Source organism: Dromiciops gliroides, chromosome 1 (genome assembly GCF_019393635.1).
Source record: "Dromiciops gliroides isolate mDroGli1 chromosome 1, mDroGli1.pri, whole genome shotgun sequence".
In the NCBI taxonomy this organism is placed as follows: Eukaryota; Metazoa; Chordata; class Mammalia; order Microbiotheria; family Microbiotheriidae; genus Dromiciops; species Dromiciops gliroides.
This window is the reverse complement of record NC_057861.1, coordinates 184,419,560-184,446,010: the sequence shown is the minus strand read 5'-3', so window position 1 is coordinate 184,446,010 and position 26,451 is coordinate 184,419,560. Positions and strand designations below refer to the sequence as shown.

Here is a 26,451-nt window from a genome sequence, read left to right as displayed (position 1 = left end):
TCCATTTACACTGCAGCCAAAAAGTGGAAATGTATAAATATCTTTGTCTGTTATCTTTAAATGAAGATAAAACATCCTCTTGGATTCCAGTTTTGGTTTGTTTGTTGTTGTTTTTTACACTCCAACACTCACATAGCTTATAATTCTGTGCACTATTCCTACTGGAACTGAAAGGGATGCTACTTTATTACCTTGCAGGCACAGGCAGAGGTTTTCACTAAGTAATAATACAATAGTACCTTGAGATTAAAGTACCCTTTTCTTTTTTTGAAGAATACTTTTTATATGTTTTCCCCACTCATTTTTCCATATACAACATCAGAAATAATAACACCAATATTCTCTGAAAGTAACAGTAATTAGACTATTTATTAGCAACTTCCAAAAGTATTTTTCCATGTTCACACAATTAATCTGAAACCAATACAAGGATATAGATGTAACCAAGAGATGACATTATCCATGTTATAGTAAAAAAGTGATGCAATTCCCCCCAAACCCCGGGGCAATGAGGGTTAAGTGACTTGTGCAGGGTCACACAGTTAGTAAGTGTCTGAGGCCAGATTTGAACTTAGGTGCTTCTGAATCCAGGGCCAGTGCTCTATCCACTACACCACCTAGCTGCCCCCTGTGATACAATCTTGACATAAGCCCTGCTGGCTAAAGTTACTCTCCAAAAGGGAAGTAAATGTTAAATATCTCTAAACCAGGATTTTCTCAAATCTAATTTTTAGTCAAACCATTTTGTAGGAGCAAATGCTTTTGCATTTACTCTAGTATAATAACAAGAAACTCAAAGTAAATTTGCTATACTTATAATCAACTTCTTTCCCCCTTGATTTTCCAGACTTTTCATCTTGAAAGTTTTCCCTTCCAAATACCAAATCATTTTATCATAAAGCATGTATATGTAATTGCTTTATAGTTAACAAAGCATACATAGACAAACCAGCATATATACATGTGTTTGTGTGTGTACATTTCTTTGGAGTATATGAAGTGTTATGGGAAGACTAGTACATCTGGTATGAGCACTACCAAGCCCTTTTCAGAGCAACTTTCCACCTTTGGTGTCCACCTGCCACCAAACTCTCACTGGTGGCTCCAAGAAGCTGTAACACGCATAGCAACCACACCCCAGTAAAACTGTTTTAGCAGATGGACTAAACCAGGTTGAGGGTAACCAATGGGCATCAAAGTCATAGTTGTTAGAGATGTCTACCCTAAGCATTTGAAGACTTTCCTAGTGGAACAGGCAGATGTGAACAATTTGTTCCAATGGGCCAAGAAGATGGCAGAAGTAGGCCCTACGGAGTCCTTAGAGATTGGTTAGCCATAGAAAATGTCAAGGTCATCCACTATATCCCAAGTTATCTTCTCAGTTGTCTTGATTCTGTCTCGCCACTAGATTTCAAAGATTCTGGAAGGGTGAAGCCAATTACTTTACACAAATCTGCCTCATTTAAATCCAATTTATGCATGAATAAGAAGACATTATCCATACCATTTTACCATTGTTACCAAGCAGTAGGTACAGATATACTGGGAGCTGTGGTCACAACCTTGCTCAGAGGCAACTATGGGCATAGGATCATCTTCTCGCTGGACTAAAGTAGCAGTGGAATTTGGTAGCCCCCTGGGTATCTGAGAAGCCTTTTTAAAGACTGCACTTGCTCACCTTTGTTGTGAGAAAGGGGCTAGGAAAGGTGCCCTAAAAATTGTCTGCTTAACCCAACCTAACCTATCCCTGGAATGCTTGATGTGGCAGGCAGAGATCCTACCCTGTTGTCAAAACACACACACACACACACACACACACACACACACACACACAAATGTGTGAAAACTTTTGCAAAGAAGATTCCACTCACATGTGTACATGCTTATGGACAACACAAAATCCACCAGACCTCAAAAACAAACAGCTCTTGTTACTAGCAAACTCAGCAGATATCACATACAAATAATAGGCCTGAGTGAACAAGGCTGGCAAATGAGGGCCAGATTACTTAAGTTGGACAAAGATACATGGGGTTTTTTTGGAGTGGTCACAGTGATGGGGAGTGCCATGAAGCTGGCATCAGTTTTGAAATCAGATCTAATCTAGTCAACAAGCTGGTATATCTCCAAAAAGGAGTGAATGACAGGCTCAAGAAAATATGATTGATATCAGCAGGAAATTGTCATGTCACCATCATCAGTGCCTATGCTCCCACCATGATGAACCCTGATGAAGTCAAAGAAAAATTTTATGAACATACAAAGAGCCTCATCATCAATGTGCCAAAAGAGGACGAACTTGTAATTCTGGGTGACTCTTAACACCAGAGTAGGCCCAGACTATCAGACTTAGCAGAGAGTCCTTGGAAAGAATGGCACTGGAAACAGCAACAACAATGGTCACTTACTACTGAAGACTCGTGAGTCTCATGACCACATACATCACCAGCACTGTCTTCTGTTAACCCATGGATTCACCCTTGCATCAAACATTGTTATTTAATAAACTATGTTATTGTTTGTTTGTTTGTTGTTGTTGTTGTTTTATTTTTTGCAGAGCAATGAGGGTTAAGTGACTTGCCCAGGGTCACACAGCTAGTAAGTGTCAAGTGTCTGAGGCCAGATTTGAACTCAGGTCCTCCTGAATCCAGGGCCGGTGCTTTACCACTGTGCCATCTAGCTGCCCCTAAACTATGTTATTGTAAGGAGAAAAGACAGACAGGATGTGCAAGTGACAAAGGTTCAGAGTTCTGAACTGATCTTAGATATCTCCAATTAAGCAACAAAAGAGACATGCTCAAGGCAAGATGACTTTCAGAAGACTCAATGTCCACGGATAAGAGTGCTTCTCCAAACATGAACAGCTTGTTGCTAACTTGGAGGGAAAGCAAAGCCAACACATAGTTGGCAACAGTGGACCAGAGTGGGCAGCTTTCAGATATTTGGTATACAGCACCACATTTACTTGTCTGGGCCAGAACACATGCAATCATCAGGATTAGTTTGATGAAATGATGGGGGAAATCAGAAGTAACTAAATGAAAACAAGAATTCCACAGGTGTACAGCAAAATAGGTCGTCCATGTCTATTTTTTAAATTTTTTAATTTAATTTTATTTAATTTTTGTGGGGTTATGGAGGTTAAGTGACTTGCCCAGGGTCACACAGCTAGTAAGCATCAAGTGTCTTGAGGTCGGATTTGAACTATCGCACTGATGGTAAATTATTTAACTTGAAAAGGCTACAAGCCAAGACTAAATTCGAGGGAGAGTTGGTGTGCAACTTTTTTGTTTCCAGATGATTATGTACTCAATGCAACCTCTGAGGCTGAGAGGCAACAGAATATGGATCAATTCTCTGACACTTGTGCTAATTTTGGCCTGATAATCAACATGAAGTAAACAAAGGTTTCTTCAACAGCCAGCACCATACAATCTCTGTGTGAAATCATCAGTTACAGCAAGCATAGAGACTGTGAATACTGTGGATAAGTTCACTTACCTTGGCAGTGTACTTTCTAGTAATGTCCACATAGATGATGAGGTTGATACATGCATTGCCAGAGTTAGCTCAATGTTTGGGAGGCTCCAAAGGAAAGTGTGGGAGAGAAGAGGCATTAAGCTCTCCATAAGCTGTCCTGCCAAACTTAAGATCTACAAAGCCACTGTGCTGACCTCATTGCTGTCTACCTGTGCCATGCCAGGAAACTGAATTGTTTCCATTTGAATTGTCTTAGTAAGATTCTGAAGATCACTTAGCAAGATAAGGTACCAAACACAGAGGTCCTTTCTAAAGCCTAAGTGTCAAAAATCCAAACCCTAATGCAGAGAACATAACTCATATGGGCTGGTCACATTGTTTGAATGCCAAGCATGCTATTGCCTTAAAGACTATTTTACAAAGAACTCACACAAGGCAAGTGCTCACACAGAGGTCAGAAGAAGCAGTACAAGGATTCTTTCAAGGTCTCTCTAAAGAACTCTGAAATCAGTTCTGAGACCTGGGAGACACAGCCACAGGACCACCCAAAGAAGGCACTCTTCTCTATGAGCAAAGCAGAACTGCATTAGTTCAAAAGAAACATGAGAAGCACAAATTTAGATAATGTCTCTTTCCCAAAGAGTCATATGGATTATTTGTGCCCTACCCATGGTAGAGCCTTCTGACCTCATATTGGTCTGATCAGCCTAAGTTAGACACACTGTCCATTGAACCCAACACAGTAATGTCATTTTGGTCTTCTTTCAGTATGAAGGACAACAAACAATCATGTTTCATTTAAATCAACATTCAATATTTAATCCTCCCCAAAACATTAGGTAGATTTTATATATATATATATATATATATATACATGTGTGTATATATACATATATACATAAATAATCTACCTGTGTGTATGTGTGTGTGTGTATATATATATACATATACACATATATACATACACATACATATACATATATACACACACACACACACACATATATATATATACACACACACACACACACACACACTTCATTTGAGCTTACATATGAGATAAAAGACCATATCTGGACTCTTCTCAGAGCCGTAAAGATAGAGAGTGGGGGTCTAGTTTCAAGCCCCACACCTTTGTTGCTTAAACCTCCCAGCACACAAGGCTCTGAGGAGCCAAGGCCCTGGGACTTAGGCCCAAGCACAGCCTGGAATGGGAGATGCCCTTTGTGGGAGCCAATTTAAGCTGGGAGTTTACCTTGAGGCACTGGAGGTAATTCCTACATGACCCAGATGTTCAAACCCCAACTTAAGTTTTGTTTCTTGACAAGTTATGTATGATTATGTATGTTAACATAGCACTGTTCTAGTGAGGAATGGGGACATTCTTGCCCAGAATAAGGTTATGGCCTAGTGTCACGATCTGAGTGGTCGACTGGTGCAATCTGATTGGTTGTTAATGGGGCAGTCTGATTGGTTAACTGATACAATCTGATTAGTCCTTACAGTTACCTTATATGGGAGGTTGCTATTATATGCTGTGGTTGGTTGTTTTTGTAATGTTGTATGTAAATGAGAACTGTAATGTGAATGGTCAAGAGAGACCCTTGGTGGGTATAAATAATAGTGTGGGACCTCACTTCAGTGCACTTTCTAGCACATTCAGAAGAGTGCCCATCTTCAATGATAAATAAAGACACCTTCACCCACCCTCTGCTGCCTGCTTGGATTCTTTGAGCTGCAAGCTGCTTAGCAAAACTTGAGATGCTAACACGAGCTGTGCAATACTATTCAAGCTGTTAGCTGTGTTTCTATCACATATTTGATATTTAGTCCTCCTCAAAAATAATCAACTACAAAGATAAATGCATGTCCTCTATTTCGTAATACACATGTACTGTTTTTTTAAAAAGATCCCTGATTTTGTTTAAAACAAAATAGATCCCTACTACTCCTTATTCTTACCAACAAAACAGTAAGCCTTAGCTTTAAAATGTGATTCTGTATAATGAGTATAAAATGGTACATGATATAATTAAGAGTCAGAAGAAATCAAGATTGCAATTTTGCATCCATTACCTATTGGCTGGCTACAAGTATGGGCAAGTTCCCTAAACTCTCTAAAACTTAGCTTCCTAAATCTGTAATTCAGAAGTCTATGAAAGAAAAATTCAAATAAAAACATGTCCAGCTGGCATTTCCTTTAACAAAGAATGACTTAGCTATTCTCAGCAATTCAATGATCAAAAACAATGAATTCCAAAGGATTAATGATGAAAAATACTATCTGCCTCCGGAGAAAGGACCAAGGGATATTGAGGATGTTGAGGCATATATTTTTTTTAACTTTATTTTTCTTGGGTTGTTTTTTGGGGGGGGTTGTTTTCTTTTACAACACGGCTCCTATGGAAATAGGTATTGCATGAATGCACATGTATAACCTATATCAAATTGCTTGCTTTCTCAATGTGGGGGGAAGGGAAGAAAGGGAAGAAGAGAATTTGGAACTCAATTTTTTAAAATGAATGTTAAAAATGGTTTCTACATGTAATTTGGAGGAAAAAAATTTTTTTAAAGGTTGAGGGCTGTTTTTGCAATGAAATTATTCCAGTGGATGTTTACATTTAGATTTGGCTGTATAATATAGTACAATCATATACACAAACATGACATTTTTCAAATACTTTTATTATCACACAAAATTTTCTAGGTGAAAAGTTTACATCTAAAACACTTATGCTATTTCACTTCTCAAGATCAGAGCATCCCCACCTGAAAAGATTTTTGCACCAAAGCATATCAATCCAGGCATATTTCCTGAAATAAGCGAATACCTGCCTAAAACCACTATTTCATCACTGAAAAGAAAATGCACCTATGTGTTGGGTTCACAACTGGTACAACAGGATGTTTTATAATTAAAAAATTTTCAATAACAAATTACATATTCTCTGTTAAATTATATATTTTTAAATGTTATAAACCATGTATCTAAAAATGCCATTTTTAACATTTCTCCACCAAAACACCACAACATAAACCCTAGATGAATTAAAACACAGACCAGTTTGAAATAGATATACTGATGATCTGAGAATAAAAGTATAATTATAAAGTTATAAATATAATTATCAACCCTTTAAAAAGAATGGTTATTCCAAAACTTAGAAGCTGATAATTAAAGACAACACACATATTCAAACTTGACAATAATAACATACCCCTTAGGTAGGCAGTTCATATGCCTATGTATATTAAAATCAAAGAAAACCTTAAGGCTCAGACCACCCTTAAACATCTCCAGATGAGGTCCAAGGAAGCTCAAGTGATTTAGCCATAGTCATACATGTATCGTTAAGTATGACAACCAGGACTGGAAAGTCCAGTGCCTCCAAGAGAAGTTCTATTAAAAACTAGCCACTAGAAAAACCAGAGACTTATGAGGGGGAAAAAACCTGCCTTATTCTAAATTCAACAATAAAGTGGGAGTCCATTGTTTTTAAACACATATTTTTAAAACTATGATCTTGTAAGATTTAAATTCAGTTCACTCCTCAAACCAGGAGAAATGAAAATGCACAAAAATGATAAAAGCAAACTAAAGCTCTAAAATGTGCCAGATTTTATTTATTTAGAGTAAACATATGTTTCTACAAAAGTATTAATGTGAGGAAGGGTATGGTAATCAGAAATAGAGAACAAATTGTTATACTTTTAGGTTTCATAAGTCATGAACTAAAAATATTTATTTTATGAGTAATTAAAATTTAAGACTTTCTACATGACTGGAAAGGCATCATGAATAAGTTGAGCATATAGGAAAAGGGGAAAGAAGTTACACTGACGTGACATAAGTATCCTATTCATGTTACTGATTACAGATTACTTGTAACATGTTTCGTTCTAGATAATGTAAACTTCTAGAGAGCAGGAATGGTATTATTGTAAGGATAGTAAGCATAGCTACAATTCTACCACTGGCACTAAATTACATGAAAGTATAAAATGAAAAATAAAAGAAATTTTACAACATATGAATTACATTAAAAATTATTTTTATTTTTCTCAGTCGAAATGGCTTACCCCTATGATACTCAGGCCTTTAAGGTAGTCCTGACGAGGTTGCGCTTGAGGAACACATCCAGCTAAAACCACTTTCTTGTCTTCCTCTTGAGCTTTTCTAAAAGAATTAAAAGTAAATTATTAAAATTCACTACCTCATATGTGGACCTTCTAAGCCAAAGATATAATGAATTTGCCAAATGCAGGAAACAATTTCTTCTATCTAATCACAGAAGACAAAGTTTGCATGTTGTGTTTCTCCTACTAAATAACATAACAATGTAGACTAAATAGTTAATTATTCTATTACCTTCTTGTTAGACTAAAATATAACCTACCTACCTAAAAGGACCTTCTGAATGGGCAAGCTCTCCTAATTAATTGTGATTTAGTCCTCTGAATGCCAGGATGTTAACTTTTCTCATCAAGTGTATCATATACTTAATAACCTTCATAAACTGAATATATAAAACAAAATATTGCCTCTTCTCAATGATTCAGAGTTATCAATAAAAGCACTATGCTGAGATGTGCAAGAAAAGGAGTTACAGGGCAGCTAGGTGGCACAGTGAATAAAGCACTGGCCCTGGATTAAGGACAGACACTTTGACACTTACTAGCTGTGTGACCCTGGGCAAGTCACTTAACCCTCACTGCCCTGCCAGGAAAAAACAAGAAAGAAAAGAAAAAAAAATTTTAAAGAAAAATAAGAAAAGGAGTTACAGTATGGACATCAGGCACTGTGCTTAGCCCTGGAAACACAAAGGTAAAAACATTGTCCTCATCAACAAGGACTAACATGCAGTTAGGAGATATCACATTAAAATTATACACAGATATTATAAATACAGATCAGAAAGAAGGTAATTAGGGAGGTAAGTCACTTGGCAGGGTAGGGTTGAGGGAGGGAGACAAGGAAATGTCTCAAGGAGAAGATGGAATTTGAGATGAGTCTTAAAAGAAGCCAAGGAAGATAAGAGGCAGAGGTGAGGAGAAAACTTCAGGTATGAAGAAAAAAGTAAGTACAAAGGCTTGAAGAATCATGTGGTAAGGAACAAATATCAGGCAGGCTAGATTGGAGAGTGAATGGAGAAGAGAATAGCTGAATGCTTCTTACAAGACTATTGATTCTTCAGGATGGTCCCTATGTGGTATGGCACATTCAATTTCAAAATGAGGGGATATGAGCTTCACACACATACAAAATCTACATACAGAAATAAACCACATACTAAAAATATCTTTGAAGGGAATACATAAAATTGTGGATGCTATGGGCTAGAAATGCCACAAAACTGATTTACATTTGAGATTGATATTTCAGAATATCTCTATAACTGGTATTATTGAAAAAAAAAAAGTAAGTATTGAATCAAAAGGGTTAAAATTAAAGAGTAAACTACTGGGACTTATCAAAGTTGCCTAAAGAAAACAGGATTCAAAACTTTGATTGTCTGAAGAATCATCAGAGGATCCAGAAAATATCAGTTTCCAAGAAGAGCCATTTATTTGTCAAGGACTGAGGGAAAGGAGGAAAGAGTATAAGATGGAATTGGGGTTATGAAATAAAGAGGATAAGAGGAAGCTTACAGGAAAGACAAAGAATTTCATAGCAAATGGTCTTAATATTCTTACTGAAATAACAGGCAAGTCCTCGGCTAAGAAAAGGAGTAGAAGAGAAGGTGTAGGAACCTTGAGAAGGTAAAGTAAGGTGTGGAATAGCCTCTGCAGGGAATAAAACAGGGAATCGATTTGGAAGAAATAAAAAGACATCCTTGTTGCAGAAAGGGCTTGGTCAAGAATGGATAACATGAATTTGTAGTACGCATAGTCAGCACATTTGTTAGATTTCATGCAGCTGAATTCAGCATTCAAGGGTACTTCAGGGAACTAGGATAATATTGGACAAGAGAAGAGAATGATTTAAGAAGGCAAAAGATTCAACAGAAGAGGGCAGTGTAGAGTTAAAATGGCTAACTATCAGGTTGAGGTCAGAGAGAGAAAAAAAGTGGAAGTCAATGCAGAAATAATGGCCTGACCAAGTACTGAGGATTGGTGAATTAGATTTCTCCATGATTAAAAACACTTAGTATAAGGGCAGGAATTGGGGAAAAGTGAAAGATGGTGATTCAGACACTGAACTCCTTAAGAAAGAAAGGAGAACAACATGGAAATCAGAGGACAACAACTACCATAATTCACAACAAATGGAAAATTTTAATCGAATGGTTTTCAAAAGAGGAAAGATTACTGAGTAAATGAGGTTTAGACTGGGGTAAAGGGAGAGTCTGAAAGTGGCAGTTGGGGAACAAGCAGTATTCTGACTGCTCTTCTAGGAAGATAAAACGAGTAGATAACACTCAACACCATATGTGTATTTACCAAAAAACAACAACAACAACAACCAAAAAAAAAAACCCAAAACAAAAAACAAACACCAAACCACAAGAAAAAAACTAAAAATTTACAGAAGCGTAGTAATAAAAGAATATACTTCACTTTGGCAAATGAGAGAAGAATGGGTTGGAGGGGGGAGAAACTTGAGGGAGGAAGAAGAACCAGAAGCTTATTGCAACAGTCCAGGATGGGGTGATGAGGATTTGCACTATACTAGTGGCTACCTGAATAGAGAGAAGGGAAAGTATAGAAGAGATGTTGTATAGGTAGAAGTAATAAGAGTTATATTAGATTCTCTATTAATTATGATATTAATTAATTTCTTTTGGACTAGGATCTGGAACATTGTATGTTAACATCAGCTTTTTTGATATGTAGTTTGGTTGTGTTGAACTTTTTTTTTTCCTTCTCTTTTTATTTTTTATTATAAAAGACAAGTCCTTGGGAGGCAGTGTGGAGAAAGATACATGAGGAAATCTAAGTTATGTAAAAATGCAAAAGATATTTTAAAAGGCCAAAGTGGAACTAGAACAAATCCTTTCCTTGATTCCTAAAAGTGATCTCAAACTGAAAACACTTTGGAATATCACAGTCAAATTCCAGAGCTTGCAAGTCAAAGGAAAATACTATATGTAACCAGAAAGAGTTCAATCAAGATATTCAAGACAATGCTACAGCTACCATAAAGAAAAGAAAATCTTGGAATGAAATATATTCCAAAAAGGCAAACAAAAAATTTAAAACAACAATAATTTACCTTGAAATGCTGAGTGTGGTAGGGCTAAGGATGGGTATTGATTGGGGTGAAGAGCAGAAGAAGGATGAATTTTCAATTTCTTTTTTTTTTTTTTAGTGAGGCAATTGGGGTTAAGTGACTTGCCCAAGGTCACACAGCTAGTAAGTGTTAAGTGTCTGAGGTGGGCTTTGAACTCAGGTCCTCCTGACTCCAGGGCCAGTGCTCTATCCACTGCGCCACCTAGCTGCCCCCAATTTTTTTTTAAAAAGGATAATTGGTGAGACAGAGCCAAAATAAAGAGTAAAGGGAGTAACTCACCTGAGCTCTTCCAAATTCCACTCCAAACAACTTTAAAATAAGACCTCAAATTGAATTCTGGAGCAACAGTACTATCAAAGGTCAGGGCAAAATAATCTTCCAGTCCAGAACAACTTAGGAGGTCAACAGGAAAAGTCTGTCTCATTGAGGTGATGGTTGGACATAGGGTCCAGCATAGGCCATGCAGTACAGACCACACTAAGATACCAGCAGGCCTTGGAGATAGTTCATGAGTGGTAGCAACAATTTCAGGAACTATTCTCCCACAGGTGGTAAAGGGGTGAGACAAGTGATCAGAAGAAGATTATAGAGAACCCTTTGCTGGTACCTGGTGAAGGACTCACTCATATTGCCTATACACAGTTCCAATTCATACTCCCAGAGCTAAGAGGAGCATTAGCTCACTAATGCTTGCCAAAGTAGGTGTGCAGGGGCTCTGGTCACAGTTGCAGGATAGAGAAGAGTGCTTATAGTCACTCACTGACCAGAGTACCAGGAGAACAGTGACCACAACTATCACTCTTTGTAGATGACAGAATGGTATACTTAAAGAATCTTAGAGAATCAACTAAAAGACTAACTGAAATAAGAATAATTGGAAAGAATTCTGATTTAAAAACCAGAACTGAGCAAAAATGTTCAAACATAACACAGGATCAACAAAAACCAGAAAAGTAAATACATCTGAATAAACGAAAAGGACTAAATGATAATGAACTATTTATATTCTAATGAGGAGCTAGACATAAGTGACTCTTCAGAACTGTACCATCTTCAAGGGTCACAGAGGGAACTTAAAAACACAAGACCTAGGAGTGGTTTTGTTCTATTGTGATGGCTTTAACAGAGGAAAGAAAAAGGAAGGAAAAAGTAACGCACAAGGAAATAAATGAGGAAGAAAGAAGAGCGATTCATTCTTTCTCATCATTGGAGAGAGTAAGAAGAGAATATAAACATGGAGGAAGGAGTAAGAAAATGAGAATCATCCTTAAATGAAACAAACAAAGGCAAATTGAATGTGTGCACACATGGGCACACACATACACACATGATTTGTTGCAGCAAAGAACTGAAAACTAAGAGAGTGGCCATCAGTTCAACAGACAAAGAAATCACACTATTTAGATGTAATGAAATAGTACTGCAGCACTTTGGAGGGGAAGAACAGATGAGGCAAAAAGGACCATTTCAGAGAAACCTAAAGGTGTCTATTTGAAATGACAGTGCTGTACTAAAGACAGTGATATCAAACAAAAGACAGGAAAAAAAATCTTAATCTTCCTGGTGTTTTTTCTCATCATGACATCATCCTTCTCTTCTCTCTCCACCTGAACTTTGGACTCCAATGCTGAATATCCAAGTCCAGAAAAATGAGTTTTTGCCTAATTTTAGCAGGGAAAAGACCTCCATACCAGTTCAGAGCTATATGTGTGATCTGCAGATCATCCCCTTTACCTTCTAACAGAATCTAGGACTCCATGCCCAGGATTCCAAGTTTTGATGAGTGAGCTTTCAATGATCTTGCCAGGAACAAAAAGTTCCATGTCATTTTACACACACACACACACACACACACACACACACACACACAGAGTCCAACTTCATTTAAATGTGAACTCTTTGAGGGATGGAACTGTTTGGTATGTTCATATTTTTTTTCATTCTTACCAGAGCCTGACACATAGTAAGTACTTAATAAATGTTTTGTCTATATAGCTATTAATGAATCACTTAAAAGATATACAAAAGGAAATTCAAAGGGAAACACAAATAAGCAGGATAGTTTTTGAACTACGGTCTTGAATTAGTTATAAACTATTCCTTGGAAAAAATCTAGTTGTACCAAGGAGAGACAGTTTTATATGCAATTATCTTTTTCTGTTCTTTATATATGGAAATGATCATGTTTACTGACGTCTGTCAAGTTTATAATAATAAAAAAGAAAACAAAATTTCAAATGAATAGTCCTGAAAGTGACTGGATTTGAGCAAAACTATGTATAAATTTATAGGGGAAAAAAATAGGCAAAAAAACCCCATATTTAAACAATAATCATTTTGTATAAAAATTCCATTTTCAAATGAGATGAATTAATGAGAAAGATGTATTCTAATGATATACTTCATTATCAAAATTTTGATGTGACAGCAGTTAGAAGTGATATAAAGGTAGGGATCTAAGAACAGGCACTAACTTTCCTTCTGAAGCCTGATCAACAGTCACAGCTACCTTTTCATCCACCAACCTTTTAAAAAAAGTAATCAACTAAAATGTTGACACCTTAATGATATATATGGTATATAATATAAATAAGTTGGATTTTCACTGGGGCTTATGAAAAAAGTCATACAATATCAAGTTAGGAAGGTGTGGGATCAGGTCTCGCTTCTAATATACAATGGTCATGGGGACAGCTAGTTGACACAGTGGATAAAACACTGGCCCTAGATTCAGAAGGACCAGAGTTCAAATTTGACCTCAGACATGTGACACTTACTAGCTATGTGACCCTGGGCAAGTCATTTAACCCTCATTGCCCCCCCCCAATACAATGGCCATATCACTATGGGTAAATCATTAAATTTCCCAATGCCCCCAAGCAACAATAAGAGTCCTAAGTGGCAGCTATATATTACTAATAGAAGTCTCCTCTGTAAGAGTTCCATATACTAAAGCAAGAACAGGTCCAACCAGCAAAATAATGTGCTGTGAACCTATACTCATCAATATAAGACATCTATACCATTTATCACTTTTGCATTGTGTCTTATTTTTGTATTGTTTTACAGGCATGAATCATAAGTTCCTAATGTATAGTGTTTCTATCTTGCGTTATATAATGTTATACACATAGTTTGCACTCACATCCTAGGTAACTGAATGATTTACATCCTTAGGAAAGTAAGTTGTTTAAGGGTACATATATGAACCTCTCATGTTACTGTGCAATAGGCCAACAAAATTGGTCGCAGAATTCCACTTATACCTATTGTCAAAAGAGATAAGTGGGCTAAATTATTATTTAACCTGGTATGTCATTCCTTAAGTTAGTATTATATTTTTGTTTGCTAGTTCAAATACTATAAAATGAATATGTGCTTTAGGGTATTTTGAAATTAACTAAAACAAATTTACTTGTGTAGAAAGATATCTGTAAGTTCCTAAGAACAGGGTAATATTAATAGTAGTCTTCAAAAGGAAAGATATAGCAGAAATTTACTAACAATTGAAATGTCATAAGAGAAACTGTAGAATACAATAGATATGCATCAAACTGAAAAGCTTTTGGTGTTGATCAAGTACTTATGATTTAGATAAATTCTGTGGTTTTGCTTTTTTTATTAACAACAATTGATATTTAGGACAAAGAACAAAAAAAAAGACTAGATTTCTTCACAATAAGCACTTTTAGGGAAATTGTTAGGAAATGTTCAAGACCATTACTTTGTACCTTCTTTAGGGAAGACAAATGATGTAGTGGAAAGAGCACTAACTTGTCAGTCTGATAAAATAGAGGCTACACTGAATTTGGAGTTATAAATCCTACAGATGAATACTTGCTTTGCAACTTACTCAGATGTGACCCTGGGCAAGTCACTTAATTAGAAGGTTGTAACAGATAGTCTGGAAGGTCTTTTCCAACTTTAAATATATGATCCTATAAACCAGTGGGATTCATTTTCTTCATATGTTAAATGAGAAGTTTGGCTTGCATGACCACAAAGGTTATTTCCAGCTCTATACCTGAACTCATTTTATCATATTGTATTGCATTATATCCTGTCTTATGCTACACTACTCTCTCCTATTTTATCTTACCCAGTAATTTAAGAGTTGTAGGTGAGTGATAAAGGAAACAAATCCACCTTGTAATACTTCTAGATATTTTATATATGTTCAGGAAGTACAAAGGATGTGGAATTACATCTGATGTGGAATGCAGAAAGACATATTACAGTAATGGAAAATAAAACCTTTCCATCCATTCCTTTGCATCAAAAAATTTGTGGCCTATACATTACTGTAAGCACTTTTAAATAAATCATAACCCTTTTAAGGAAGGATCTCTAAAAGAGTAAGACACTTTTATCTTAAAAATAATAGCTACCTGAATGTACTCTCTGATTAGTCATTTTAGCCGGGAGGCACAAATTAGCTTGAGTCTCCTTGGAAATTAAATCCATTAAAAATTCTTAAATGAAGGAACTGTTTCATTGCTATTAATTCTATGGAGATATTAATTGTTCTCACTACATCCCTAGAAAATCTACAGTATTCTACATACAAACTTTCTGAATCCTTAATGTCATTCAATGTGAAGAAACTAGTGCCAAGATTCATGTAACACTTTTGTGGACTAAAACAAATACACAATGACATTTTAGCTTGTCAGAGAATAAAGAAATCTTTGTGAAATACTTCCACAAAGAACACATTTCATGCAAGAAGATAATTGATAATGTTCTGCTAAGGGCCAGTCAGTCCTATATTATAAAAAAGGTAGCAACCTTAGAATGGCCTTAGAAACTCTATCACAAATATAGTTAGGGGGCAGCTAGGTGGCGCAGTGGATAAGCACCGGCCCTGGAGTCAGGAGTACCTGAGTTCAAATCCAGCCTCAGACACTTAACACTTACTAGCTGTGTGACCCTGGGCAAGTCACTTAACCCCAATTGCCTCACTAAAAACAAAAAACAAAACAAATATAGTTAGAATTATATAAAAAAGAATGAATATTATTCCACTTCACAAGGCCCTCACTTCAGGAAGGCAATCATTTCATTCCTCTCTTATAGATTCCCCATCTCACTCCCCACAGAAACTATTACAAACCTCTTCCCTCCTCAGACCTTCCATACCAACTTTTCCCTACTTTCTCTTAGTTGAGGATCTTGCCTTCTTTACTCAAACAATTGAGGACATTCAACTTGAACTTCTCTTCCTCTATTCCATTCATTTCAAAATCCATTGGCATTTTCTCCCACTCTATCTTTCTCCTGACTCTGACAAAGAAATGGTTCTCCTTGCCAAGGCTAGCTGCTATATATGTGCATTTGATGTCATTCTACATTCTTCAGAAGATTGCTGCTTCTCTCTCTCTCCTAAAGCTTTTCCTATCACCCTACCCCTTCTCTCAACTCACAAAGTTACCACCTTAGTTCTAATCACCCCTGATCTGGATAATTAGTGTCCATCTTCCACAGTACTTCTAAAATAATTTTCCTTAAGCACAGATCTGACACTTGAACTCCCTTTCTCAAATTACAGAGACATCCTATTTACTAGAGGATCAAATATACTTCTCTGTTTAGCTTTTAAAGCCCTACACAATCTGCCCCAAAACTCCATTTCCAGCCTCAGTGGCTACTACTTCCAATCAATCCAGACAAACTGGCCTTCTCTCTCTTCCTCATATAGGACACTACATGTCCTATCTCCATGATTTTGTACTAGCTGTCACCCATGCCTGTGATGCAGTCTCTCCCTACTATACTTCAAAGAGTTCCCTTTTTCCTTAAAGATACAACTCAGGTACTGTCTTTTGCAGAAAGCCTTTCTTGATTCTCCATAACCACTGGTTTTCTAAACTACCATATATTTAGATGTATTTGTGTTTATTCACTTTGTATTTTACATATACATATTTTTGTATGTACTTTTTATCTTCCTCATTATAAAAATAGAACTAGGGGAATAATTTTATAATAACATAATAGAGAAAATCATCTTTCAAAGACTTTAGAACTCTTATTAATGTCATAATAATCCATGAATCTAGAGGACTAAATTTTAATCAAATCATTACTTCCTGCCAGAGAAGTGATAAAGTTATAATGTAGAATGACACAGACATTTTTGGAAATAACCAATGCGGGAATCTGCTTTGCCGGACAAGTTCTTTTACTTTTTTATTCATATGGAAAATATGTGAGAAGTGAAGAAAGGCAATAGGAGAAAGAGATATTATATAGATATATGTACGTATATATTATACTCATATCCCCATCACCTAGCACAATACCTGGCACAGAGTAGGCACTTAAATATTGGCTGACTGACTGACTGAATACACTACGAGTGAGAAACTGAGTGGACATCCTAATAATTACATGCATTATCTTTCCTGCAGGGAATAAGGAGCATCATTTTTCATTGCCCAATACTCTTTTCTTTTTTGCTGATTTCCATATTCTTACCTTAACTGTGACTAAATAAAGTCACCACTTTAGTTCTGGATAAATAAGGTCCCATAGGATGTCCCCATAATACCTTTTTTTCCTCTTTTTCTCCCATTACTTCCTTTCCTTATTAATTTAACTTTCTCTTTCCTCTCTTTTTCTTCACTAGAGCTTAAATCTGACAATGGCAATGAAGGACATTTCTTCATGGACATAGATCTCAGTGGAACTAAAACATAAAAACTATTCTGACTTCCTTATGGGATTTACAAAGCCAAATCAAATCATTCACTCCTTCATCAGAGCATTTGAACCCTGAATTATTCTTCACCTAAAAGGTAAATAGGTTGCAAATATTTTCTCATTTGATCCTCACAAAGACACAGTTATTATTGTCACTTTATAGATGAAGCAATTGAGATACAAAGCAGTTGAGTTCTTCAACATCTCACAGCTAATAATCAACACAGCATGATTCCAGACCCAGGTATTCTAACCCCAAATTTAATGCTCTTCCTTTTACACCATAGCTCCACCAAACCAGCCAAAGGAAGTCAGTCAGTACTGAGTACAGGCCCAGTTATTCATAGTAACCTTCTCAGTTGGAAAACAGTTATGACTCATATTCTAAGCAACTAATGGCTATAATATGGCTAAATGACTAAACTTTAAGAAGTTCGAGAACTCTGTGGAGAAAAAGAGCTTCAAAGGAAGACACTTTACAAGTATAGAGTCTAGTCAATACTTTTAATAAATGAAAAAGCCAGAACGGGAAAACTGACTTTTAAAAAGGGTATCCTTGGGGCAGCTAGGTGGCGCAGTGGATAGAGCACCGGCCCTGGAGTCAGGAGTACCTGAGTTCAAATCCGGCCTCAGACACTTAACACTTACTACTAGCTGTGTGACCCTGGGCAAGTCACTTACCCCCAACTGCCTCACTAAAAAAAAAAAAAAAATTTAAAATAAAAGGGTATCCTTTCTTCATGACTGAGGAAAAATTTCCAGGGATTTATGGTTATTCAGATTATACTGATGAGTTAAAATTTTATTTTATTTATGCAAAATTTATCCTGTTTTGCCTACACAATTAAGACCTGCTTGAAAAAACTCTTCAAATAGTTAAAGATTCTGCTTAACCCCTCCAAAGAGAAAAGGGGAAGAGAAAGAAAACAATCTTTGTTGCCCATCTTTTGGTATCGTTTGGATTTTTCTATATATCTTAGAAGCCACACGAGACCAGTTTTAGCCCATGAGATATAAACAGGATGTAACAGTTAGGTAGAAGAAACACTGTGGTTGAATCAACATGTGGTTGAATTTGGGTCTGAAACTAACCCTGAAAAGGAAAAGCCAAATACAAATTTCTGGAGATGACCTCAAAGAAACTAAATCATTGTGAATGTTAAATGATGAATCAACAAAGAAATATATTTACATTTTGTCTTTTTACATCTTCTATTTATATTGTTTACTGTGAAAATGAGGAAAGATTAAAAAATTTAGAAGCATTTATATATCATCTATCATCTCTTTCTATTGTTGCTATTCAGCCATTTTAGTCACATTCAACTCTTTGTGACCATATTTGGGGGGTTTTGGGCAAAGATCCCAGAGTGGTCTGCCATCTCCTTCTCCAGCTCATTTTACAAATGAGGAAACTAAGGCAAACAGGTCTGAGTGACTTGCCCAGGGTCACACAGCTAGTAAGTGCTGTAGGCCAGGTTTGAACTCAGGTGTTCTTGACTCCAGGCCTGGAGTTCTATCCACTACACCACTAAGCGACCCCCTATCATCAATAAAACCCCTCATTTATATCTACAGCCTTTCACTTCTATGAAAATAATTTCAAACCTTTGCAAGGAAGAGGGAAATATCAAAAACAGTATTTGATTAGACATTAAAATTACCTATCTATGCTTTTAATTGTATAATATTGAATTAGTCATTGTTTCACTAATTTAAAGTTGGAAGGGACTTCAGAGAACATCTTTCATTTTACAAATGAAGAATCTGAGAACCAAAGAGATCATCCAAACAGTAAGCATCAGAAGCAGGATTTGAACACAGATACTCCAGAACCAGTGCCCCCTCCACTATACCACATAACCTCTCAGAACTACCAAAAAATTAGAGGTTTAGAATAATGAATTACTCAATTAACAAGTTCTTATTTAAGTATCTGCTATATACTACATACCTGCTAGGTGATAGGGAGATTTATAAAAAATGAGAGAATCTCTGTACTCCAAGGCTTACGTTCTACTGATGGGATAGAATATGTTTACGTATTGCTAAATAATAATAAAATGAAAACACAGTGATGCAGGGAAAGGGACACTAACAACTAGGAGAAACAGGAAAGGATTTCAGAAGGAACTGGCACTTGAGATGAGGCTTGAAGAAATGTACAATTACAAGAAGTAGAAGTCACAAGGAAGATCAATCCAAACATGGGAGACAACCAGAGCAAAGATAGGAGATGGAATGTTGTATATAAAGAAAAGAAAGTAGGCCAGTCTGACTGAAAAGCAGAGTACCTGAGGTAAAGTAGTATGTGATATGCCTGAAAAGTTAAGTTAGAGTCAGAGTGTTAATGACTTCAAATTGCAACCATTGGAATTCACACTAAAGAGAATGAAGAATCAATGAAGCTTCTTGAACAGGAGAACATAGTCAGACCTATGAATTAGTACTATCCATTTTGGAGCTATATAGAGAATGGATTGAAGAGGGAAAGGATAGCATTAAGAACCAACTGCAAAAAAAACAATGAGGAACAAAATTAATGTAGTAATGGTACAAGCTGAGAGAAGAGGATAAATGCTAAAGATGTTAAGTTTGAATCAACAAATGACTGCATTTTAGGGATGACTGAGAGTGAAAAGTTGCAGGTGACTCCTTACAAAGCTAGGGGCCTGGAAGAACAGTGGTAGCATATACAGGAAAAATAAAGTTAGAAATCATTTTAGGGGAAAAGATTAAGTTGTGTTTCAGACATATTTCTTTTGACATAGTTATGCTTACATATAATTATTGTCTATTCTATTGTATGCTAATACTGATGGATATGTATAGCAAGATAGTGGAGATGCAAAACTAGAACTAAGGAGAGAAGGAGGGGCTGTATACAGAGATCTTAGACTCATCAGCATAGAGATCATAGTTGGCCACAAGGGAGCTAAGGAGATAACTAAGAAAGATTATAAAGATGGAAGAGGCTAAGAGGCCCAAGAAAGAGCCATGGTGAAATACCCACATGGAAAGACTGACATACATAAAGATTTTATCAAAAAGAACAAAAAGGATCAGTCAGATAGCTGGGAAGAGAATCAAGAAAAAGCAATATCCTAAAATCTTAGAGAAGAAAGATTATCCAGGAGGATAGCAGCTGTACAAAGGGACAAAGAGAGGTTGAACATAAAATTATGGAGGAAGATGATAAAAAGCTCAAGCTGCAAGATGAGATAAAAGCAAAAGAGTACAAATGGAAAAGATGACAAGAAGGGTCACCTGAATCTCTAAAACTGAAGCAGAGAAGAAAGGGATTAGAAATTACATTGAAGTTACGTGAAGTATGAAAAGAGAAGGTGAGGGAGCTCAGGATGGAAATATTCCATTTTTTTAATGAACAATGTGAAGAGTTCCTCCACGAAGAGGAATTGAGATGACAGTAAATGTTTTGAGAAAAGAAGATTTGTAACAGTAACTATGAGAAGTGTGAAATATCCTGGAAAGGACAGAATACCAGGCAGCTGCAAGAGCCCAGGTGAAGTTGTATAAAATTTGATGTAGACCTAGTTTCATTATTTCTTCCAGAAGTGTTCAGCAGCATGCCAGATATGCAGAAGCCAGATGGGAAAACTAATTCAGACTCATCGTTTAGAAAGCAAAGAATGGGGCAGCTAGGTGGCACAGTGGATAAAGCAGTGGCCCTGGATTCAGGAAGACCTGAGCTCAAATCTGGTCTCAGACACTTGACACTTACTAGCTGTGTGACCCTGGGCAAGTCACTTAACCTCAATTGCCTCACCAAAAAAAAAAGAAAAAAGAAAAGAAAAGAAAAGAAAAGAAAAGAAAAGAAAAGAAAAGAAAAGAAAAGAAAAGAAAAGAAAAGAAAAGAAAAGAAAAGAAAAGAAAGAAAGCAAAGCAAGAATAGGAAAATGGAGCAAGAGATTCAAGGGTTCAAGGTGATGTGAAGTGAAAGATAATCTTAAAGGTGCATTCAACCACTAAACTCATTAACTCCATTATGACATGTTCTAAGAAAAGATCATCAAACTTAACATCAGATTGTTTTGGCCTTTCCCCCTACCCTGCCTCCACCCCGTCCCCCCCCCCCAAATAAGGGAAACCTAACCACTAACAGAGAAGTAGGCTAAGAGAGGATTATCACTGAACTAGGAGAAGTCAAGGATACAAGAAAGGAATCTGATAAACTGAAAAAATGACACCTTAGAGGATGTCAGAAGAGATCAGAATTAAAGGCACAAGCAGAAGGTGAGTTGTTAGAAAGAGGAGACATTTTGCTATGTCACGAAGAAGAAAAAAAGATGGACACAGAAGTATTTCAAAAGAGAGAATAAGATCACACCTGATGATCTTCATCTTTCCAGTAAAGGTGACATGAGAAGGGGGAAAAAAAGAGGAATTAGGATCTACCATTGAAAACCTGGCTAGAAAAAGCAGGATGCACATTCATGACAGGTCTAGTGATGAAAGCTGATAATGGACAATTAAATGTATGTGGTAGTTGTGAAGTTTAAAAAGTTAGAGAGAAACAGTTTCTGGGTAATTTCATCATTTTGTTAATAAGGCCACCAGGTTATTAATAAAAGGATAATCATCTGGCTGTCTCTTTTAGACCAAAGGCAATAATGATGGCAGACTCACAGTTTATATACCCTTCAGAACAGTAGGTGGTTCATCAAAGAGCAATCAAATCTAATTGGTTAACATAACTGGAGGTGGGCTATATTAAAATGAAGGGCTGAGTTTCTCTTGGATAGGGAAAGTATCTCTGTACCAGAACATACATTAGCTTTAGGCTATTGATTCAAATACTGTATACCCTTTTCAATGGTAGTTACCCCAGAACAGAGAAATTATCTCTAGTCAGAACATCCCCAGCCTCTAGATAGAAATGCTATCTAGACAAAAGAATCTATCTCCACCTAAGCTTGAGTAGAACACAATTGGCTGGGGCAGCTAGGTGGTGCAGGGACTAGCGCACTGGCCCTGGATTCAGAAGGACCTGAGTTCAAATTGAGCCTCAGACACTTGACACTTACTAGCTGTGTCACTCTGGGCAAGTCACTTAACCCCAACTGCCTCACCAAAACAAAACAAAAAACACAATGGGTTTCCCCACCTTAGATTAAATTTCTTGAAAGTTTGGATGGAATCTGACCAAAATGAGGAGAGTAAATACATTTCATCAGTAATGTCTTTCTGAGGAAAAACTGAACTTTTAAAATGAGGAATTTAGAAGAGGAGAGTCTCTGAATTGGTTATTAATAATCATTTCTCATATAGTATTATAATATCAGACAATAAAGTTCAGGGCAAACAATGAGTCAGAAAGAGAAATGGGTTTCTGTAGCAAGGACAGAAAAGGCTTTAATAGGCAATCCAGTACCATGGATAGCTCCCAAGAGAAGACTCACTATGGCAAATTAACTTTTATCCATGGAACTCCAGGAGTATTCAGTTGGTCCTGCTGTTGTTCAGAAATTATTATGGACCCTTTGTGCTAGGCTTAATCCTTATGAATGTGAGAGATAGTACTTTATAAAGTCCTTTTCCTTCCTCTCCTCAGAAAAAAATTAAAGTAAGTTATAGCTTAAGATGGCATTGATTTAGAGTCACGAAACCTGGGTCCAAATCCTTGCTCTGCCACCTACTACTTCTGTGACCCTGTGCAAGTCTCTTAACTGTTAAGTCTCAGGTTTTTTTTTTCTATGCTTTGAGGAGACTGGACTAGATAAAAGGATTTAGCACTGTAAGGAGTAAAATTTGAGAATACCATAAAGGTATTCTTAAAAAGAACCACAGGAGGAGGATCAATGCAACAGGCTAGGCATAGGAGACACAGTAGTAAATGACACTAGTAATGTAGTGTTTGATAAACCCAAAGACTCCAGCTTCTGGGATAGGAACTAAGTATTTGACAAAAACTGATGGGAAAACTGGAAGACAGTATGGCAGAAACTAGGCATAGGCCAACATCTTACACCTTATACTAAAATAAGGTCAAAATGGGTATATGATTTAGACATAAATTACCATAGGTAAATTAGGAGAGGAAGGAATAGTTTGCCTCTCAGATCTTTGGAAAGAAGAACAGTTTATGACCAAAACAAGATATAGAGAATATTATGAAATGCAACATGGATGATTTTGATGACATTAAATTAAAAAGGGGTTGTACAAAAAGAAGCAAGGGAGCCACAAGGGAGGCAGAAAGCTGGGAAACAATTTTTATAGCCAGTACTTCTGATGAAAGCCTCATTTCTAAAATATATAGGGAACTAAATCAAATTTATAAGAATCCAAGTCATTCCCCAATTGAGAAATGGTCAAGGGGGCAGCCAGGTGGCACAGTGGATAAGGCACCAGCCCTGGATTCAGAGGGACCTGAGTTCAAATCTGGCCTCAGATACTTGACACTTACCAGCTGTATGACCCTGGGCAAGTCACTTAACCCTCAGTGCCCAGCAAAAAAAAAAAAAAAAGGAGAAGGAGGAGGAGGAGGAAGAGGAAGAGGAAGAGGAAGAGGAGGAGGAGGAGGAGGAAGAGGAAGAGGAAGAGGAAAAGGAAGAGGAAGAGGAAGAGGAAGAGGAAGAGGAAGACGAAGAGGAAGAGGAGGAGGAGGAGGAGGAGGAGGAGGAGGAGGAGGAGGAGGAGGAGGAGGAGAAGGAGAAGGAGAAGGAGAAGGAGAAGGAGAAGAAGAAAGAAAGAGAAATGGACAAAGGATATGTCTCTTCTTGGACTCCTACACCATTACAACTGTCACTATGCAATGAGATCACTGTAGGTAAGATTTTTTAAAATTAAATTTAGAAACATTAATCATAGAATATATGCAAGACTATGTTTAAAATCTAAAATGAAGAAGCACATAAGCACAACTTAAAAATAATTAAATAAATGCAAAGGATAGGTCCAGGCAAAATGCTATAAGAAATTTGAGAAGGGAGATTAGTTCCTCCAAGGGGACTTAATGGGAAGCTTCACAGAATATGGCTATAATATAGAAAACTAAATGAAATAAGGGAAAAAAGAATGAAAAATTATATGTGGCAATGGCTTGTAACATTTTTTGTTCCACTAATTCCTTTAAAAAATGTTTTGTGGGGGGCGGCTAGGTGGCGCAGTGGATTAAGCACCGGCCCTGGATTCAGGAGTACCTGAGTTCAAATCCGGCCTCAGACACTTGATACTTACTAGCTGTGTGACCCTGGGCAAGTCACTTAACCCCCATTGCCCCACAAAAAAAAAAAAAGTTTTGTGAAGTCCCAGGGTAATTTAATATAGTGCTCATAATATTCTTACAGAAATATTAAGTGCTTGTAATAACTACAATGATAATTTTTTATCCAAATTGAAATTTGGATTATATAAAATTTCACTCTACCTATAAACTGAAAAATTATGAAATATAAACTTAGAAAGCATTCATTATAAGATAATTATGAAAATTTTATGTAGGATATTCTGTAAGAATTTAAAGTAATTCATCAAGACCTCAAATGCTTACTATTATTATCTGCAATACTTTATAGTAAACTTGTTTACTTTACAAATTTTGATGAATATAAATATTTTAATGAAATAAGAAAGAACTTGGAAAATATTTAACAATAGTAATTCCATTTAAACTTAATGATAATGTTAGACTTTTATATCTGAACAAAGTTTTGCAATATTTATCTCAACACTAAACAAATACCATATAAAATCTGGTTCCATGTTGAGTTTTTTCTGTATACCTATGTTTCTATTGACTAATTACAAATCCTATCTTAAATGATAAATGTACTTAACATGCAAATGAATATATTCTTTTAATTTTAACAATGCTTATACTTAAACTAACCTTTGTAAGGAAAGAATCCCTTCAGATATGACTTTTTTCTCTTCTACTCCTGGCACACCTGCTATACTCACACAGAAACTCTAATAAATGACTAACCAATATTGCAAATCAGTTCATTTAAAAATCCATCAGATAAAAGAATACTAATATAAGTGGAGGATAAATGCAAATAAGAAAACAGCCTTAATACCACAATGAGAGAAAATACAAGGGTTATTTCTGCCAAACACTTGTGATGGTCCATGATAGTTTCTAGATACCATGTAATATGCATGCCCAACAATCATGGTTTTCAGGCAGTCTGACATTTGTGCTACAAGAACACAAATGTTTCTAGCATCTTGATTATGTGATTACACAGCTGATGAGGTACAATTACAGGATAATAGTAGAGAATGAAAATGCTACTCTGAGGCAGTATGCAGAATGCAAACGAGGGTAAAGTGTATAGAATGAAAATACCCATGCATCTGACCATTCATTGGGAATGTGATGGCACTCCAATGGCAAAACCTTGTGGTAGTTTGGAAACAATTTAATGACAGCTTGAATGCACTGCACTTACTGAGAAGTGGTCAGAAGTGCTGATGTAAATGTTGCACGACCACCAAAACTGTTGTGCTCATGGAAGTGATGGTTTGGAATCACTGTAGAAGTCAAGGGGTAGTTTTTCAGAAATGCTTCAAACATGTTGTTGTTACAGAGGAAAAATAAGTATGTGAAATAACTGGGCAATTATTTAGTACTTAAAGTTCACTAAAGAATTTTTAGCACAAATCCGTTAGCCCATCATCACAAATTGCCAAAGAGTTTACAAAGGACTAAATGGGAGCCACAGATGTATTATGAGATGTAGAGAAAAAGAGTTTGAGGGAAGGGGCCCAAGAGATCAATTGCCTTATTTTCTGCAAGAAGTAACATATATGGGCAGCTAGGTGGCACAGTGGATAAAGCACTAGCCCTGTGTGCTCAAATCCAGCCTCAGACACTTGACACTTACGAGCTGTGTGACCCTGGGCAAGTCACTTAACCCTCATTGCCCTGCAAAAGAAATCTATATATCTATATCTATATCTATCTATATGTATATATATATATATAAAAAATAAAGTAGTTTTCACTAGGAATCAAATCCTTTAGCACAGAATGTTCAGCCAGAATATAGCTCTAATCTACCTTAAGACAC

General features: G+C 36.4%; 1 protein-coding gene across 1 annotated transcript in view; it reads right to left on the bottom strand.

The window, feature by feature from the left end:
* The window catches only part of CDKAL1 (CDK5 regulatory subunit associated protein 1 like 1), a 652,342-nt gene that overhangs the window by 497,342 nt on the left and 128,549 nt on the right, over nt 1-26,451 (bottom strand). Inside the window, 1 exon segment of the mRNA XM_043977679.1 lies at nt 7,561-7,657. Coding sequence (XP_043833614.1) covers nt 7,561-7,657 — 97 coding nt within the window.